This window comes from Hypanus sabinus, chromosome 15 (assembly GCF_030144855.1).
Source record: "Hypanus sabinus isolate sHypSab1 chromosome 15, sHypSab1.hap1, whole genome shotgun sequence".
Lineage (NCBI taxonomy): Eukaryota > Metazoa > Chordata > Chondrichthyes > Myliobatiformes > Dasyatidae > Hypanus > Hypanus sabinus.
Window position 1 is genome coordinate 20581727 of NC_082720.1, and position 18433 is coordinate 20600159.

Here is an 18433-nt window from a genome sequence, read left to right on the forward strand (position 1 = left end):
CTTATCTGCTCATCAGTGGTTATTAGGAAGGCCTATAGAGTGCTTCCAATAGCATGACTACTCTTCCCGTTTCTGATTTCTACTCACGCTTTCCCGATGCCCTCCCTTTCTACAGTTGTGATACTATCCATGATTAGCAAAACCAAATCCCAGCCTTTTTGTCCCACCTCCCCCTTTCCATTTTGGGGCAGATTAACCCTGGAACGTAATGCAGCCAATATTGACTTGTGATAGACAAATCTGTATTGGCGACATCATAATTCCATATACAGATCCAACATGGAATTTCTCTAAGTTCATCACCTTTCTTTTTAATATTGGCATTAAACATTTTATAACTCATCAAAGTGACTGCATTTAACCCATCCAGGTGATTGACTCCCTCACAGTCTCTCTGTCTACTGCATTTATCTTTACACTCACTGTTCTATCATCTGACCTAACACTCTGGTTCTCACCACCACCCCCCTTCGCCAACCTAGCTTAAATCCGCCCCACTAGCTCTAGCAAGGTCATTGGTCCTTCTTTCCTTTTGAACAGGTCATATCTTTACCTCTAATACCGACCAACTCCAACAAAGGCCATTCTGCATTGACAGTTATTATGGACTGGTGTCAATCAGCTAATTATCCAATCAGGTATCAACTAACAGTATGCAAAAGTGCTCTAGGTGAAATTGAACAAGACCCAAGACACACCTCTTTAAAAATCTGTTTCTTGCTCCAAGCCTCTGCTAATGTTAACATGGTTGCATATTAATGAAAAGACAAGAAAAAAGATAGAACTGGTGCATGGTTTCACTTTATTTAACACATGTAAAGACAGGATCATCTGGGTGTTCTGTCACAATCTGCCATGATTTATTACCCTTTTTTTGGTAATTTCAACAGACTGTGGTGTTTTGAGTGCATATGGACAATTTAAAGCTATTACCTGCTTCTTAACTCAGCATTCCGAAAGCACTGGGCACAACAGGTTGGTGGCTTTATTCTCAATCTCTCAATTGCACTATCCTGACCTTCACCAGCTAGCATGAAAGATGTTAAGATCAACTTATCATCAAACCTAGAGGGTTTTAAGAATTCTACTGGATGGTTATAAGATGTTAAAATATTGCCTGGGTTTGTTTCTATTTTGGGTAGCTCTGGTGCAACAGCAGTTTCTAATGTTTTGTTATGGTCAGTGTCTTTAGTTTCCAGGTTCGTAGCAGATGGCTCAGATTTATCTTCTACAAAGGAGGAGTTTTCTTTCCTCAACTTCACCTTAGTGTGCACATCATCTCCAGAGTTTTTATGGAAACTGTGAAAAGGATAAGGATGAACCTCAGGCTCAGTTTGATTGTTTGCTTCTGCTGAATTAAATGTTGCATTTATTTCATCTCTGGAGTCCATGTGAGCAACTGTGTAATGAAAACAAAAGATATATGAAATGAAGTACAGCTCTTTTTCTGTAACTTTATAAAGCTATTATTTACAAATGTTAACAGTTCCTTCCCAAACCAAAATCTGAACTTCTCTGTTTACTAATTACAACTTTACTAAGTTCAAAATAGCATAAGGCATTCCAATTTATCATTTTCTTATTAGGAATGATTTGTTTATTTTAACCATACACATCCCATGCCACTTAGCTTCTTAAGCAGCTGGCTAGAAGTAATACAAATATATTCCCAGTCCTCCAGTGATATTAACTAGAGATTAGGATAGCTGATCTTTGTGTTTTGTTTTCTATAGAGGACAAACTTGTTCTCCGGGCAGTGGCAATGTCAATCACAACTTTCTAGATAAAACAGGGGTACCTTAGGGAAAGGTTTCTGGTGGGCAGTCCAATTTCACTTCTCGTTAGAATGGCTATTGGGGTATTTCATCCTCATTTATTCAGGATGAACTCCTGCTATTTAGATCTGGGTAATGAAGGTATTGAAAGAGATGGAAATGGAAACAGAGACAGGTGCTTATTGATCTGAATTTGTAGAATGCCAGCATCTTCTCCCAGGCCAACTTCCCTAATTATACTCAATCAACTCCTTTGGGTAGGCCACAGTGTCTGCACACCTGACTCCTGAAATAGTCACTGTAATTCAAAGTTCAGCATGAAAGGAATAACAAGGCAAACAGAAAAAAAGATTCAAGGATGGGCTCAAATGCTCTCTGGAGAAATGAAACATCCTCACTGATTCTTGGGAATCTGTGGCCCATATATGCTTAAAGTGGAGAAGAAGAATTCAGCATAGTAATGAGAGTCATCAGTTTGTGCATTGGAAACCCAATGTAAATGATGAAGCAACACACACAAAATGCTAGGGGAACTCAGCAGGCCAGGCAGCATCTATGTATAAAAATACAGTCGAGGTTTTGGGCTGAAACCCTTTGGCAAGACTGGAGAAAATAAGCTGAGGAGTAGATTTGAAAGGTGGGTGTAGGGGACAGAGAAGCACCAGGTGATGGGTGAAACTTAGAGAGGGAGGGATGAAGCAAAGAGCTAGGAAGTTGATTGATGAAAAAGGCAGAAGGCTACAGAAGAAAGAAAAGCAGGGTGGAGAAGCAGCAGAGTCCTTATCCCGACAGTGGAGGAGACCATGGAAGGAAATATCAGAATGGGAATGGGAAGTGGAATTAAAACATGTAGCCACTGGGAGATGCCACTTGTTCTGGAGGATGATGGGATAGGGCCACACTTAGGTTGGTGGAACAACACCTTATATTCCATCCGGGTAGCCTGCAACTTGATGGCATGAACATCGATTTCTCAAACTTCCAGTAATGCTTACACCCCCACCCCCCACCTTCACCATTTCCCATCCCCCTGTCCCTCTCTCATGTTATCTCCTTGCCTGCCCATCACCTCCTTCTGGTGCTCCTCCCCTCCTTTTTTTCTTTCTTCTATGGCCTTCAGTCTCTTTCACCAATCAACTTCCTAGCTCTTTGCTTCATCCCTCCCCCTCAAAGTTTCACTTATTGCCGGGTGTTTCTCTCTCCCCTCCCAACTTTCAAACGTACACTTTTCCGGGCCTGCTGTTCCTCCAGCATTTTGGATATGTTGCTCGGATTTCCAGCATTTGCAGAGTTTCTCTTGTTTGTAAATGATGGAAGGAATGAACCACCTGATAAACAACCCATCCTGGTAGACACCACTTGACTCAGCTGAAGTAAGAAGCTTGGAGGGAACTATAAATTTCTCGGGTTTCTTACCGTAACTATGTGATTTCGACATTCTCCCATTTCTGTGATGTTTCAAGCTCTATTCAATAAAGCACAAAATTAGTTTAAAAGTTTTAGGATCTGCCAAACAGGCGAAGGATACTTTAACATGTTGTATGTTTCAATGTGACTTTCTATTATGCTAACTGCATTATCTCCCTCATTGCATTAAATTTTGCATCTCAACTGAGTCTAAAAAAGGGTTTTGAAGAATAATGCTCTGGTTTGCCCTCATCCCCAGAGGGAAAGTAGGATTAGCACTTTATAGATGGGACGCAGGTTTAGAAAACCCATAATTCATTTTTAGGTTTGCCCTCTTAGAAGAAGTAAATATGATTAGGGTTCACTTTCTTGATGGCTAACCAGCATTCCATATTTAAAAAATTGGGCTATGTAAATGGAAGATAATAGTGTTCCCCTTGTAATCTAACCAGAATACCAATCAGAAATAATCATAGACCCTATACTATACGTAATAATGTTATTAATACTCTACAGGTTTGTTGATTTGGATGTGCAAGGATTGCGCATCAAGCCGTACTGTTGTGGAGGAGGGGGAGCAAGTCAGGATTCTTACTCTGTGAATGTGTTCTTGCGTGTGACTGCTGGGATTGTATTTTGGCACCTTGACCCCATGATAATGTTGTCTCATTGGCTGTATGGTTGAACAGCAATTAAACTTGAATTGAATTGAAAGTGACTGATGAAGTTCATTTCAAAGTATTATAGACATACCAGTTTGCTAAGTTCATTCAGCAGGACTCAAATTAGAAAAAGTCTAAAGTTCAAACTATTGCAGGGTGTTTGCACCCAACCTGAGATCTCTTACACCAAGTGATAATAGCAATTTTCCCTTAAAGTGAAGATTTTTAATATATTGGTACTTTTTTCGACATCCAATTCAACAGCAATCCCACACAAACTGGACCAACATCTCTACTCCCACAATATCCAACTTTCTCAGGGCCCCAGAGGCACTGCAGCATCACCTGTTTCAACTTCAAAAAGGAACAATTTCTAGAATTAATTTTTAAGTTGGACAGGAACTCATAAAGGAACACTAATTTATTAGTGTTTACTATGAGCAATGCCATTTTCAATATCTCTCATTCATCCTGAACTGATGATTGTTGATTCAAAAACACCTATAGTGGCATTTTTTGCCTTGGAGTTTTGCCAACTAATCATATACTATAGACTCCCCCTGCTAAAAGTGAAAATACTGATGTATTCCCCTCATGGCAGGAAGAAGCACAATTCATATTTTCTGCCCAGAAGAATACATAAGCAATATTCAATTCCAAAAAATGGGTACACCTGGATATGCTCCTCCCTTAATTCCCACATCCAGTTCGGAAGAGAAAAAAATCTTGCTTGAACTATCATGGTTAAAAGAATATTTTGGCAGGGACTAGCATTAGCTCCATAGAAGGGAGAAGCATGACTTTTGCCCTTACAAATAAAATTTTAGTGAAAATTAATAAAATCAAAAAGCAGCAAATAATAACAGGATATTTTCATAGCTTCACATTGCCGCATTACAGTAAAAAGCCAGATAAAATTACCTAGAATTTTTGTTACACTATTGGGTAATAACTAAAAAGTGTTGATTATCCATTAACAGGATTGATATCAATGGTCCAAATAATCTATCAGTTCTGCATGGTTGGAACTTTGCTGATGCTGGATGGGTAGATTATGTGGACATTCAATGTAACTCTTATTAACAGGAGAAATTTACTGGCTTTTAAGATGTTACATAATAATACAATAATTTTCCAACCAATCTGATAATATTACAGAGAATGTGGGAACCGGAGCCCTGATGAATTTCAAGCGAATGTGAGAATGGGGGCTCCACTGAATTTCTAAAGAGCACAGGATCCATCACTAAGGACCTTCACCATACAAGACATGCCCATTTCTCATTATTGCTATCAGAAGGTAGCACAGGAACCTAATGACGCACTCTCAACATTTTAGGAGCAGCTTCTTTTCCCCTTGTGTTCAAGGGTTCATAGAATGGTCTATAATCCTATCAACACTACCCCACTATTTTGTTATCTTCTTGCACATTTTATTATTTATATATTTCTTATTGTAGCCTAGAACAATTTTTGGTAGTGGACAGTATTGCTTCTGCAAACCAATAAAGTTCACAACATTTGTTGATGTTAATAAACCTGAATCTCATACTAACCCTGGGTCTGACTGAGTTTCAAGGGCGAGAAGGAACTATGTTCCATTCCAGTAAGTTTCAAAAATTCAAGAGCTGTGGTCTTGGTGAGTTTCAAAGGAGCATGAGAACTGGCTTCCCAATGAACTTCACGGCAGTATCAAAGCCAGGGTACCATTGAGTTTCAAAGCAGGATAGGAACTGTGCCTTTCAAGGGAGTGCAGGAGATAACACCTGCTCAGCCAGTCACTGACCTACTGGGGGGGGGGGGGGTCATAGGAACAATACGACAGACTACCCAAGTTTTACCGTACTCCCAATTTGTTAAACCCAATACTTAATATTCTATATAGTGTTATTATTCTTCTAAAAGCCAATTACACCAAAATACCAACTCTATTCTGCACAACTTGAAGATGCAATGCAGGGGAAAGAAAAGAATTACATGTTATTTACTCACAGTGCTGGGCCCTTCATTTGGTAAAATCTCATGAGACATTCCATACTTTAAGGAAGCAACTTTATCCTTAAACTTATTGAACACAGACTGAGGTCTAGCTGTGGACAGCTCATATGCACTTGCTGTCATGTTGTCACGTAGGAACTGAAAAGCAAGCTGGAGCTGGCCTCTATCTTTTGCCACTTTGTTTGGCTTTGACTGAAGATCATACCATCTGTAAGAAACATGTAAACAAACAATGACTATTTTTTTTAAACAGAGCAAGCACATGCACAAGCACAATTTCCACATAAATATCAATTCTATATGAAAATCCCATGCCAGATGCAGTCCTTAACATCATAGCAAATGCTATTCTCAAGAAAAACTCTATTTATCATTTACTGTTTACTCAGAAACTTGCCAAAAAAATGTTTTAGAATCTCCAGATGACAAGTCCCTCCACCCCCAAGTGTTTTTCACTTAAAAACATGACTTTAACATTTTATTGACTCACGTGTAAAGAAAATAACATTAAACATATTATTTTTAAAATCCTTGTGCTGGTTTGGTACTGAGCTTCCACAAAATTTACAGATGATTTATTTCAAGGTTATGCTTAAGCTAATGTACAGCTGTATGCTATTTCCAACAGTTGAGAAATTAGATGCATAAATAAATACACAAGTACAAATATGACACCTTTGCCTAGAAACTGGATTTAAAAAGATTAGGTGCAAATGTATTTTTTTTGGTTGTATGAAGAGGTCTTGTCCACTGGAACATTGAATTGGATACTTCCCATGATGAATTCTTGCTAATACTTCTGTCACTTCTCCCTTGCACCATATTTTGTAAGCATTCTGATATCATGAGACCATTTTAATATTCACAATAAAATAAGGAGCAAATCATGCAGAAACCTGGCAACTAAATTGAATTATTTTTCTTCAAAACACACTGCTTCTGGTTTAAAAATCTCCCTCTCCCCAATGTTATTTTAATTTAACATGTTATAGCTGATAGCATTGAACACAGATCACAGCACCTGTACAATGCTTTATGCTTTATGTGGCCTTAATTGTGACTTCAATTACCATTTCTTCTGGTCACCTGCATTCTAGTACATGTGGTAGTGGTTGGGTGGGGGAAATGGGCTATGCAGGGCAAAAATCTCCTTCAGGAGACTACGCTGGTATTTTTCCTTTCATCTTCATTTTTGTTTTCTCTATTCTGATGCTCAGACCTCACCTCCTAACCACAGTACGACCCATTCCCGCCCAATACGGTTTCAATTTCCCTCTTTTGCACTGGCGGACTCTGGGCTAATTCCAATGCAATATGTGACATGACAAATGCTTGCTTAGTGGGCAACCACAATCTGTCAATATAAAAATTTAAGGTAGTATTACAACTAACCCTAATGGCACCGTCCAATTTGCTCCAAGTGTCACACACAAAATAAGGAGAAAAATTCAATATCTAAGTAACAGACTCTCATTAAAAACCACTTATCTTCAGATTTTACTCTGCCAGGAACTCCATGCTTTGAATCAGAAACACAAAGTACACTGCAGATGCTGTGGTCAAATCAACACGTACAAAAGCTGGATGAACTCAGCAGGTCAGGCAGCATCCATTGAAATGAGCAGTCAACGTTTCCGGCCGAGACCCTTTGTCCTGCTCATTTCAACAGATGCTGCCCAGCCTGCTGAGTTCATACAGCTTTTGTACATGTTGCTTTGAATAGGGCTGGGAGAAGAGACAGGCTTTTTCCCCCTGAAATGTAACTCTTGTAGCTTTTTATCTGAGAAAACAGCTAATTTAAAAAATCTGTTCGGGGGGGGGGGGTGGAACAGACATCTTTTAATTTTTCTAAAGACCTAACCCAGGGGTCGGCAACCTGCGGCTCTTTCATCTCTGTGCTGCGGCTCCCCGTGGTTTGTTAGTTTTTGAAATGTAATTCGAAATTTGAAGATTATGGTGATCTTGTACAATCTAAATAAAACGTTGTGGCGACCCCATTTCCTGGCACATCCGAACCGGCTCACAATTAGCCACCGTTCCAGCTAAGAGAGATAGCCTACGGGGGTTTGTGAGTACATGTCTTTTGGAGCATCCGCACCCATGGGGGGGTGGGTTGAGGGAGGCTTTAAAGCAAGGCTGTTTAGTTCGAATAAAGTTATCTTTGACTGCAGTGTCGCTATTTTAGCGCTGCATGTAGCACACCGCCACAACGTGTTTTTTATCGCTATTAATATACGCCACCACTGCCAATCCCTGACACCCGCCAGTGTGCGATTTCATTTAATTTTTCGATCGAAGGTAGGCTAACTATGGAGTAACCTTCAACCCAACATCTTTTTTCGGAGTTCAAAATGTTTTTGTTGCATGCAGAAATGTAATTTCATTTTCTCTGCAGGAGTTCATCAATTTCATAAATGCAACACATTATAGTTTGATTATACATAGCATAAAGGCAAAAAAAACCCCGTTGTATGCAGTGTTATTTCATTTTAAATGTCAAAGGGATTTTGTGGCTCCCAGTGTTTTCTTTTCTGTGGGAAATGGGTCCATATGGCTCTTTCAGTGGTAATGGTTGCCGACCCCTGACCTAACCGGATAAAAGTCCTGTAAAATGACCAAAAAATATTGAACAATGGATGAAGTGATATTCAAATGACTTTTTTTTTGGGGGGGGGAGGAGATTAGGATGGGGTGACTCCAGTCCTTCCCTTGATATTGTTTTAATTATTTGATTAATTGAAATACAGCATGGAATAGGCACTTCCAGCCTCGCTGCCCAGCAACCACAAATTTAATCCCAGTCTAGTCACAGGACAATTTACAATGTCCATGAACTGGTACGCCTTTGGATTGTGGGAGGAAACAGGAGCACCCAAAGAAAACCCACAAATTGCAATGTGAGGATATTTAGAGTCCTTACAAATGACACTGGAAGTGTACTTTGAACTCCAGTTCCCCGAGCTGTAAGTGTTATACTAACTGCCACACTACCATGGCACTGTGATAATAAAATGCCTTTTATGAAAATGTTACAATAAGTACTAACTTTAGCAAGCATTGTGAGTAACACATGGATAGGCATAATAGGAGAGAACAGTAAATCAATACACAAAGCTTCATAGCTTTAAAGACCTCCATTAAATGTACAGTAGAACTTTTCCCAGTACAAGTTCTTACTTCTATCTATCCCTAGCCTTCCCACAAATTTAAGAAGTCTTGTCTCTGTATACTGTCTTTAGTCACCTTTGTTCAGAGACAGCTCTCAAAATTGCACACTGAAGCTTAACAAATATTTTGTGTAAAATTATTATTGCATTTATTCAAAATGTTTTTCTCAGAATAGTGGGTACCCTCTTGCCTTTCAATCAGAAAAGATGAGGGGTCAAACTTAGTTCCAGGTACTTGAGCACAGATTCACAGCTGACATGGGCTATACTATAAAAAGTGGCACTTTTTGGAACAGACTTTAAACCAGCAGTCATTTTTCTTCTGAGACAGATGTATTGACAAAGAACTAGCTAGAATTGCTATGTCACAAGAGATCATTCAGCTAAGTGTACAATTCCCAGTAGAGCAATTCTGTCAAGTCCATTCTTTCTCCATAACCTTAAATAATATTCTCTCTTATCTGCCCATCAAATTCCTTTGAATGTACTGATTGACATTGTTTCCACAAGTCTTTTAACAAGTGAATTAGCTCTATAAAGAAATAGCCTTCTGGAATTTCATGATTATGAGATCATTCTGCTTTTTTTTCCAAAAGACTGTGTGAATGAATAAGTCATGACTATAATAGTGTGCAGGGAATAAACCAATTCAGAACATTTCCTCTCGTGTTCTACTCACACAACATCAAACTACACTGGGTTTAGTAAAAAATTAATATTAACATATTGGAACATATCAGTACCATATGTAACCTAGATTCAACAGCTGAAAGTGTGGTATGAATCAAAACAAGCTTCCATAAAGGAACAAATGGAGTCCAATACAGATAGTTTCAAATTGAGTCAATTAATTAGATAGTTTGAAATGCCATAAGTTAAGTAAATTAGAAATAAAAATATTTGTTAAAATACAGCATATTCAATCAAGACTTATAAAGAGAGTAATTTATGATTTTAGATATGACTGAAGCGGTGGAGAATGCCTTTGATGGTTTATTAAGTAATGTTGCTTGTAATGAACTGATTTGTTTATGCAGAAGAATAATTGCATAATTAGGTTAATATAATTTATGACGAATCTGATCAAAATTGGCTGAGTTATTATATACAAAGTGAAAAGATATGAACTGTAACTTTGGATGATTGTTTCTTTGCAACTAAATATTGAAGTTAACTCTTAATACATCCCAGCCTTGTATGAAGCATTATTAGTAGAAAGCAGTACATATATAATTATATATTAAAAATACATGATTGGGCTTGTACAGTGGATTAAGCAATTTATATACTGAGATATGGTGACTTTTGCTCTCTACTCATCATTAATTATACAAATCCAATTAAGCAATTATATTTCTACATAAACAATCAGTTCATTACAAATAATGTAATACTCAAAAAATCATCAAGGGCATTCTCCATAGCTTCAGTCAGATAGGAGTAATCCTGATCAGTCAAAAAATCTGGTTTGTACCCTATTAAATGAAAAAGTTGCCACTATAAAATTATCAGACTCCATCAAAAAATGTGAGTGATATAAAGGTCCTAATTTGCTGAATTTAACACCCACCTTACTAAATAAAAATCTGAAACAATACTTATAAACTTCATTATATTTAATAAAAATCAACTCCTTAATGCCCTGTCAAATATACTGGGCTTCCAATTGGTAATCTTACCAAGAAACTATAAATTGATAAAAAATGCTATATTATTGAGACCAATATTCGCCCTGGCTGATGATTTATGAATTACAATAGATCACAGCTTTGCCCTATTAAAGAAACAGGAAATCCACGTCTTTACTACAAAATACTAAGTTAACCAGAACTGATAAAATTTTATATTAACAGAAATACAAGATATTAAATTACTTTGAATCTAGATCAAATTTCAATGATTTTATTGGCAACTGTGCACACATAGGTATTAAGTGAGAATATCGTTAAGTTCTACATTTTAGTCTGTAAGATTGATCAATATTTTTAAATTGTCAAGCTATGAAAATATATTGTAGCAGTCCATTTCATTAAAATCTGAAATTGGAATGACAGCTACAAACAATGCTTTCTAAGATTCTGGAGTCTTCTAGAAACAAAAGAAGCTTCCCAGTCTACTGTGACAAGCAAGGTGGGAATAAAATTTTGGGAACAAGCGGCTCACGCCTGTGCACGTGTCTCAGGAGTGTCCACCCATATATTCCAACAAATAAGGACTTCTCCTTATGTTGGGATAAACCAGGAGACAGCAAAAGCTTGTGTTTGAACCTTTCTTTTCAAGCTGTGGGTTCCAAACTGGCAGTGGGGACCTAAAAATTAGTTAACAGAAGTTACAAGTATTAAGGTCAGAATTACCAAAAATTACAGGGGGATCTTGCTAAGTCAGGGGTCACCAAGCTTTTTTGCACCATGGACCGGTTTAATATTGACAATATTCTTGCGGACCGGCGGGGGGCAGTGTGGGTGTTAATATTGACTGGAATATAGGTGATAAGTCAACTATAAATCACTTATAAATGGTTAATACACTCAATTTCATTTCTGAAAGGGTTTATCTAATGAATTTAATATTAAACACACAGCACATATTTTCCTCACATGAATATAGTGATAAGTCAATTATAACTCACTTATGAGTCAATAGCATAACATTTTAAGTAACGTTTGGATATTAAACACACAGTGCATATTTTCCTCGTATTAACATATAAAATTATTGCAACACACCAGTGAGAGGACAAGGTAAGGACCAAGGGTCCCTGTGCTGGGGCCGCGGTGGTCGCAGTCCGGAGAGAGTGACCAACCGACCAAGCAGAGTGCGACAGGGCACGTACCCACCCCATTGGCTGACAAAAGTTTAGCTCGAGGGATGATTTTCAGTAGATCGCAGCAAAGTAGCTGCTCTGCTACTTACAAAACCATGAGCCTAAATTAGGTCGTCAGCAAATATTTTAGCACCAGGTTCCCCACGAACATTTGGTGTGCTAAACAGGTTTAGGTGGTGCCCATCTGTCTGTGCTCCAGACCAGTAGCAATGGTACTTCTCATCGGCCAGTTACCTGATGCCAACCAGTGATCCCTGGTGCTAGGTTATCACTGTGTTTAGACGACTGATGACCTTGCGTGGGTAATGACTTCCCATGCGTAATGACCTCCCGCGCATTCAAGTTCAACAGTAGGCGTGACAAGGAATGAGGAAAGATGCAGCTAAATCATATCGTTTCTTCGTGGACCGGTAGCACATGCTTTGCAGTGGTTGGGGACCACTGTGCTAAGTAAGCCGCGAACTGGCAAATACAATTCAATCCAGATGAATGAAAGGTGTTGCATTTTTGGAAGTCCAAGTAGCATAGGACTTAAGAGTGAATCTTAGTGCCCTGGGAAGTGGTGTAAAGCAGAGGAACTAGTACAGCTTCACAGCCAGCTGATAGTGTCATTACAGATAAGATTACAGTAGCTGTTTGGCATGCTGCCCTTCATCAGTTGGGGCATAGGGGTGGTAAAGTAGGTTCAAAGTTAATTTATTATCAAAGTACATATATGTCACCTGAGATTTATTTTCTTGTGGGCATTCACAGTAAATACAAAGAAACACGATAGAATCAATGAAAAAACACACAAAAATGGACAATCAACCAATGTGGAAAAGACAACAAACTGCGCAAGTACAAAAAGAAAACAAAATAATAATAAATATCTGAAACGTGATTGATTAGAATCCTTGAAAGTTGATAGGTTGTGGAATCAGTTCAGGGATGGAGTGAGTGAAGTGTTCCCTCTGGTTCAAGGGCCTGATGGTTGAAGCAAAATAACTGTTGCTGAACCTGATGGTGCAGGAGTTGAGGCCCTTGTACATCCTTCCTGATGGCTGTAGTGAGAAGAGAGCATGGTCTGGGTGGTGAGGATTCTTGATGATGGATGCTGCTTTCCTGCAATAGCGCTCTTTGTAGATGTGCTCAATAGTGGGGAGGGGGGGGAGCTTTACCTGTGATGGACTGGGCTGTATCTACTTCTTTTGGGAGGCTTTTGCATTCAAGGGCATTGATGTTTCCATTAGAGGCCATGAAGCAACCAGTCAGCATACTCTCTACCACACATATAAAGAATCATGTCAAATTTTCAGATGACATGCTGAATTTTCACAAATTTCTTATGAAGGTGCTGAAGTGCCTTCACTGTAATTGCACTTACGTGCTGAGCCCAAGACAGGTCCTCTGAAATGATAACATTGAGGAATTTAAAGTTGCTGACCCTCTCCACCTTTGATCTTCCAATGAGGACTGGCTCATGAACCTCTGACTTCCTCCTCCAAGACAATAATCAGCTTCTCAGTCTTGCTAACATTAAGTGAGAGGTTGTTGTGGCACCACTCAGTCATAAGTGTAAAGAGAGTAGATCAGGAGGCTAAGCACAGTGTCTTCTGCTGTACCTATGCTGTGGAGATGTTGTCACCAATCCAAACTGACTGGAGTCAGCTTACAGACAGGAGGTGCAGCAGCTAACGGACTGGTGCACAGCCAACAAACTGTCTCTGAATGCGAACAAAAGAGATGGTTGTTGACTTCAGGAGGGCACAGAGCAACCACTCTCTGCTGAACATCGACGGCTCCTTGATAGAGATCGTTAGGAGCACCAAATTTCTCGGTGTTCACCTGGTCCCTCAACACCAGCTCCATAGCAAAGAAAGCCCAGCAGCACCTCTACTTTCTGCGAAGGCTCAGTAAAGTCCATGTCCCCACCCAACCCCATCCTCATCACATTCTACAGAGGATGTATTGAGAGCATCCTGAGCAGCTGCATCACTGCCTGGTTCAGAAATTGCACCATCTCGGATCACAAAACCCTGCAGCAGATAGTGAGGTCAGCTGAAAAGATCATCAGGGTCTCTCTTCCTGCCATTACAGACATTTACACTACACGCTGCATCTGCAAAGCAAACAGCATTATGAAGGACTCCTCATACCAACTCTTCTCCCTCCTGCCATCTGAGAAAAGGCACCAAAGCATTTGGGCTCCCACAGCCAGACTATGTAAGTTTCTTCCCCCGAGCCATCAGACTCCTCAATACCCAGAACCTGGACTGACACCAACTTACTGCTCTCTACTGTGCCTATTGTATTATTACTTATTCTAATGCCTGCACTGTTTTGTGCACTTCATGCAGCCCTGGGTAGGTCCGTAGTCTAGTGTAGTTTTTTTTTCTGTGTTGTTTTTACGCAATTCAGTGTAGTTTTTGTACTATTTCATGTAGCACCATGGTCCTGAAAAACGTTGTCTCGTTTTTACTGTGTACTGTACCAGCAGTTATGGTCAAAGTGACAAATAAAAATGACTTGACTTGAAATGAGGAAATCAAGGATCCAGTTGTTCAAGCAGGTATTGGGGGCAAGATCTTGATCAGATTTGAGGTAATAATAGTTTCTGGCATGCTGCCCTTCGTCAGTCAGAGCACTGAGTGTAAGAGTGGGGATGTTAAGTTGCAGTAATGCAAAATGTTGATGAGATCACACTTGGAGAATTATGTAGTTTGGTCACTCTTTTAAAAAAGGTGTAATTAAGCTGAATAATGTGCAAAGAAAATATATGAGAATGTTGCCAGGACTCAAGAGTCTGAGTTGTAGGCAGACTGGGGCTTCATTCCTTGTCGTATAGGAAGGTGATCTTAGATAGGCGTATAAGAACGGGCATAAATATGGTGAATGCACACAGTCTATTTCTCTGGGAGAGACTGAAAGCTACTGGACCCTCCCCTTAAAACTATTTAAAATGAACCTGAGGGGCAACTTCTTCATACAGAGGGTAATGAATATACAGAGCAAACTGCCAGAGAAAATATTTGGGCAGGCACAATAAAGACTTTCAAATAACTATATGGATCAGAAATGAGATGCAGAATGTTTGTGAAAAATTGTACAGCAGGTTTGTTTTGCTGTGAATGTTTGTTATGGACCCCATGGTTAATAACAAAGATTGCGTGTTACCAAGGAACAGCATAAGATAATGCTGAATTTCTGAAGGCTGCAGACATTGAAGAGGGTCCCCCAATCCATCCCATTTGAAAGGGTTTGGTGAATTTGAAACAGGCTATGTTGCTCCCTCATTTTTCTTGGAATTGGAAGTAAAAATCATGTCCATTGTAGATGACGCTGTTTTTCAATTCTGTGCATCTTCCCAACCCCCCCCCCCCCCACATACATAGAAGAGGGATACGCACTATGTACTGGCCATCTCCTCATTACACCTCACTCAGTATGCTGATGTCAATATACACTATTCCTGCATTATGATGATAGAGTGACATTCATGTCTATTCTTATTAGAATTATTCACAAGGGTCCTGCCATCCAGATTGTAAACTTCCAATTCAGGAGTTCGTTGCCTGTATGTGATTTTTTTTTTAAAAAGTAACTGTCGTACACCAGAATTTACAAGGCATTTACAGAGCACGATCTTGATGCAGTGACAAAGGAAACAGGAGACCAAGCTCTACAGCATTTAAATTACTGCACATGCTTTGGTGGACATGTGTATATGCTGCCCAGCACAAACATACTTGGCACACAGAAGCATTTGCCCATCATCTCCCTCCTGGCTACTCATTCCTTTCTTGCCCACACTCGTGCCCGAGTTTATACCAGGCTTCAGTCAAGGATCTGGCCTCACACCTAACAGCCCTTGTTCTGGACACACAGTTCAGCTTCCACACTTAACCACAGCCAACCCAGAATCTGTCCACACACTAGCCACATTCTGATCCCAGGAATTCACATGCCTGTAACCAGTTTGATCGCTGAATCTGGCTACAATTAATCTATGTTCTTTTCCCTGGCTTTACTGCACATTAAACATTATGTAGGCGGCATGGTAGTGCAGTGATTAGCGCAATGCTATTATAGCGCCCGTGACCTAGGTTCAAATCCACTGCTGTCTGTAAGGAGTATGTTCTCCCTGTCAATGCAAGATTTCCTCTAGATGCTCCAGTATCCTTACACATTCTAAAGATGAACTGGTTAGAGCACACATTTCACTAGATGTCCTTATGTACATGTGCCAAATAAAGCTAACCTTTAAAAACCACATTCTTGTCCCTGGCTCTGGCTGCACGACAAACCGTATTCTGATCACTGACTCTAGCCATGTGCAACTGACCACTCCATCCTCTGCACATCAAACCACTTTGGTCCATCCAGAACTAAGAAATTATATACTTGCACTCATGGGAGTATCAAAAGTGATCTTCTTTGAAATAAATATACTGACAGGCTTGAAAGTGTGGATGCTTAGAATTGTTTCCCCAAGTGAGGTTATCTAGAATTAGGGCATATCATTTCAGAATAAAGAGCTGTTAATTTCTGACAGGTGAAGAGGACTCCTTTCCCTGAGGATCCCAAATCATGAATCACTGAATAAATTCATAGTAGAGGTTGACAGATATTCAATCTGTTAGAATAAAGAGGTACAAAGTGGTTATGATTAAATGTTTTTGAATAACGCATTCAAAAGGCAGAATAGCCTATTAGTTCTGGTTTCTCATGCCCTTTGCATTGTTATGCGTATTATAAAAATAGAACCACTGAATAATGCAAAACAATTTAAGTTTTTTTTTACATACAGTAGGCAGTTACATAACACGTCTGCACATCACTGAGGTCTATATTTTTAGGCGACGGGTGTAACACCCCAACCATAACCCAGTTGCAAAAACTACTCTTACGAGCCCCCCTCTCCGGTTAGTTCACTCTCAAAATCTATGTCGGGGAGTTGTAACCATCTACAGAAGGTTAGGGGAAATGAAGGAATTGGAGACACAGGTGACAATGGAGCTAGAGAAAATGCGGGAATTTTCATTCAAGAGCGGGGCTTACTCGTTCTTCCTCCTGCTCTTGTTCTGGTAAAGCTCAGCGATGGGCACGCTGATGTGACCCAGAAAGCTATCCACAGGTAGCCGCGGGTTGTTGTGTTTGACGGTCAGGTGTAGCGTCCACCTGTCGGAGTTGTCAAGGACGAGGGGCAGCTGTAAGGTGCACTCCTCCTTCCACTCGGGGTTCAGCGTGTCTCCCTGCACCGAGGTCATGTACTTCTCCGGGCCCAGGCGGATCACCGTGTAGCAGTTGTTCAGGCCTCTCCTGCCCTTTGCCTTCAGATTCCTCGCGCCGATAACCGTCACTCGCAGGTGCGTCGGGAACCAGTCCCGCTCGATGGAAGACATGGGAATCGGAGGAGGACAGAGCGGGGATGTAATTAACACGGGCACGGGGCGCCGGCCGTCTACAAACGGAGACCTTTCAACGAAACATGGCACACCGGGCCCGCCACGTTAGCTTCGGCCTGCTGCCTTCACGCCTGCGCCGCGCGGCTCCTCGCTGCTTGTGACGTCACACGTCACCCAGCCGCGTCGCGCGCATTCATTCCCCGTTCCCTCCCCCCACCCCAGCTGACGTCATGCGTGACCTCAAGCGCCGCTGCTGCGCGCGCCGTCTCCCCGGAGCTGGTCCTTGGTTTCGCGCATGCGCGCTCGGCCGTTGTCCTCATTCGACGGATGCGATGTTGACTGGTTTTCATTTGTGTGGGGTTCCATCGTGTTTAGTACCGAAAATCTACAATAACAGAAAAAAGAATGGTTTCTAATGGCTCAATATTGTTCGTGTCTTCACAGTGACTGATAGGCGTGGGATCATTGCTCCCTGGAACAAAAATAGCAAGTACTTTCATTATCCACCTCGATGGATATGAAACATCGAAATAAGCAATTTGACCTGCTACAATGCCGCCCTAACCACTTACTTTCCTAAACGCCCTATCAAAAGAGTTACGATGCGCACTTTCGATAATCAAGGTCGAACTGAAAATGTTAACTCTATACCCTCGTTCGCAGAGACTGGCTAAGAACATCCGAGACGTGATGTTTTGATGTCCAGCAGCCTGTTTAATGTCAATTAAAATAATGGAAGGTATAGTGCAGGTTCTATGCCCAATTAAAAAACATGCTTGGGGCTGCAGAAATTAATTTCAGGCGGGAGTCTATTGAAAAAGAATCTAATACTTTTTGCCCGGATTCCAATAAAGATCTTAGTGAATAATACTTCATTGCAAGCCTTTTATTTCAACGCGGAAGCTAATTTTGCCAAAAACTTGATGGTTTGTTGCCAAGAGCATAGACTGGGGCAAGTTTACAGGAAAAAGAAAACAAAATCTGAGGTTTGATAACTAGGATAAACATTATAAGCGTCTGAGACTTATAATGTGACTTTAGCCTCCCACAACCTCTATGTATATTACCATCGTACATCTTATGTGTAACACACCTCTTTTAAATTTGGAGATATAGCATGATTACAGGCCTTAGTACTATCAAGCTCCAGACTAAAACAGACTTGAGGTTAGTTGGTAGATACTCATTTAGAGTTAATGGAGTATGTTTAAGT

General features: G+C 40.3%; 1 protein-coding gene across 1 annotated transcript; it reads right to left on the reverse strand.

Moving 5' to 3' along the window:
• Positions 1 to 785: 785 nt before the first annotated feature.
• On the reverse strand, positions 786 to 17393 carry LOC132405131 (rab11 family-interacting protein 2-like). The gene is made up of 4 exons (XM_059989834.1): positions 16874 to 17393; positions 5837 to 6050; positions 3192 to 3240; positions 786 to 1399 (listed from the first exon to the last, which is right to left on the reverse strand). Exons 1-4 carry the CDS (start codon positions 17215 to 17217, stop codon positions 930 to 932), a joined length of 1077 nt encoding a protein of 358 aa, XP_059845817.1. The 5' UTR covers positions 17218 to 17393; the 3' UTR covers positions 786 to 929.
• Positions 17394 to 18433: the final 1040 nt, after the last annotated feature.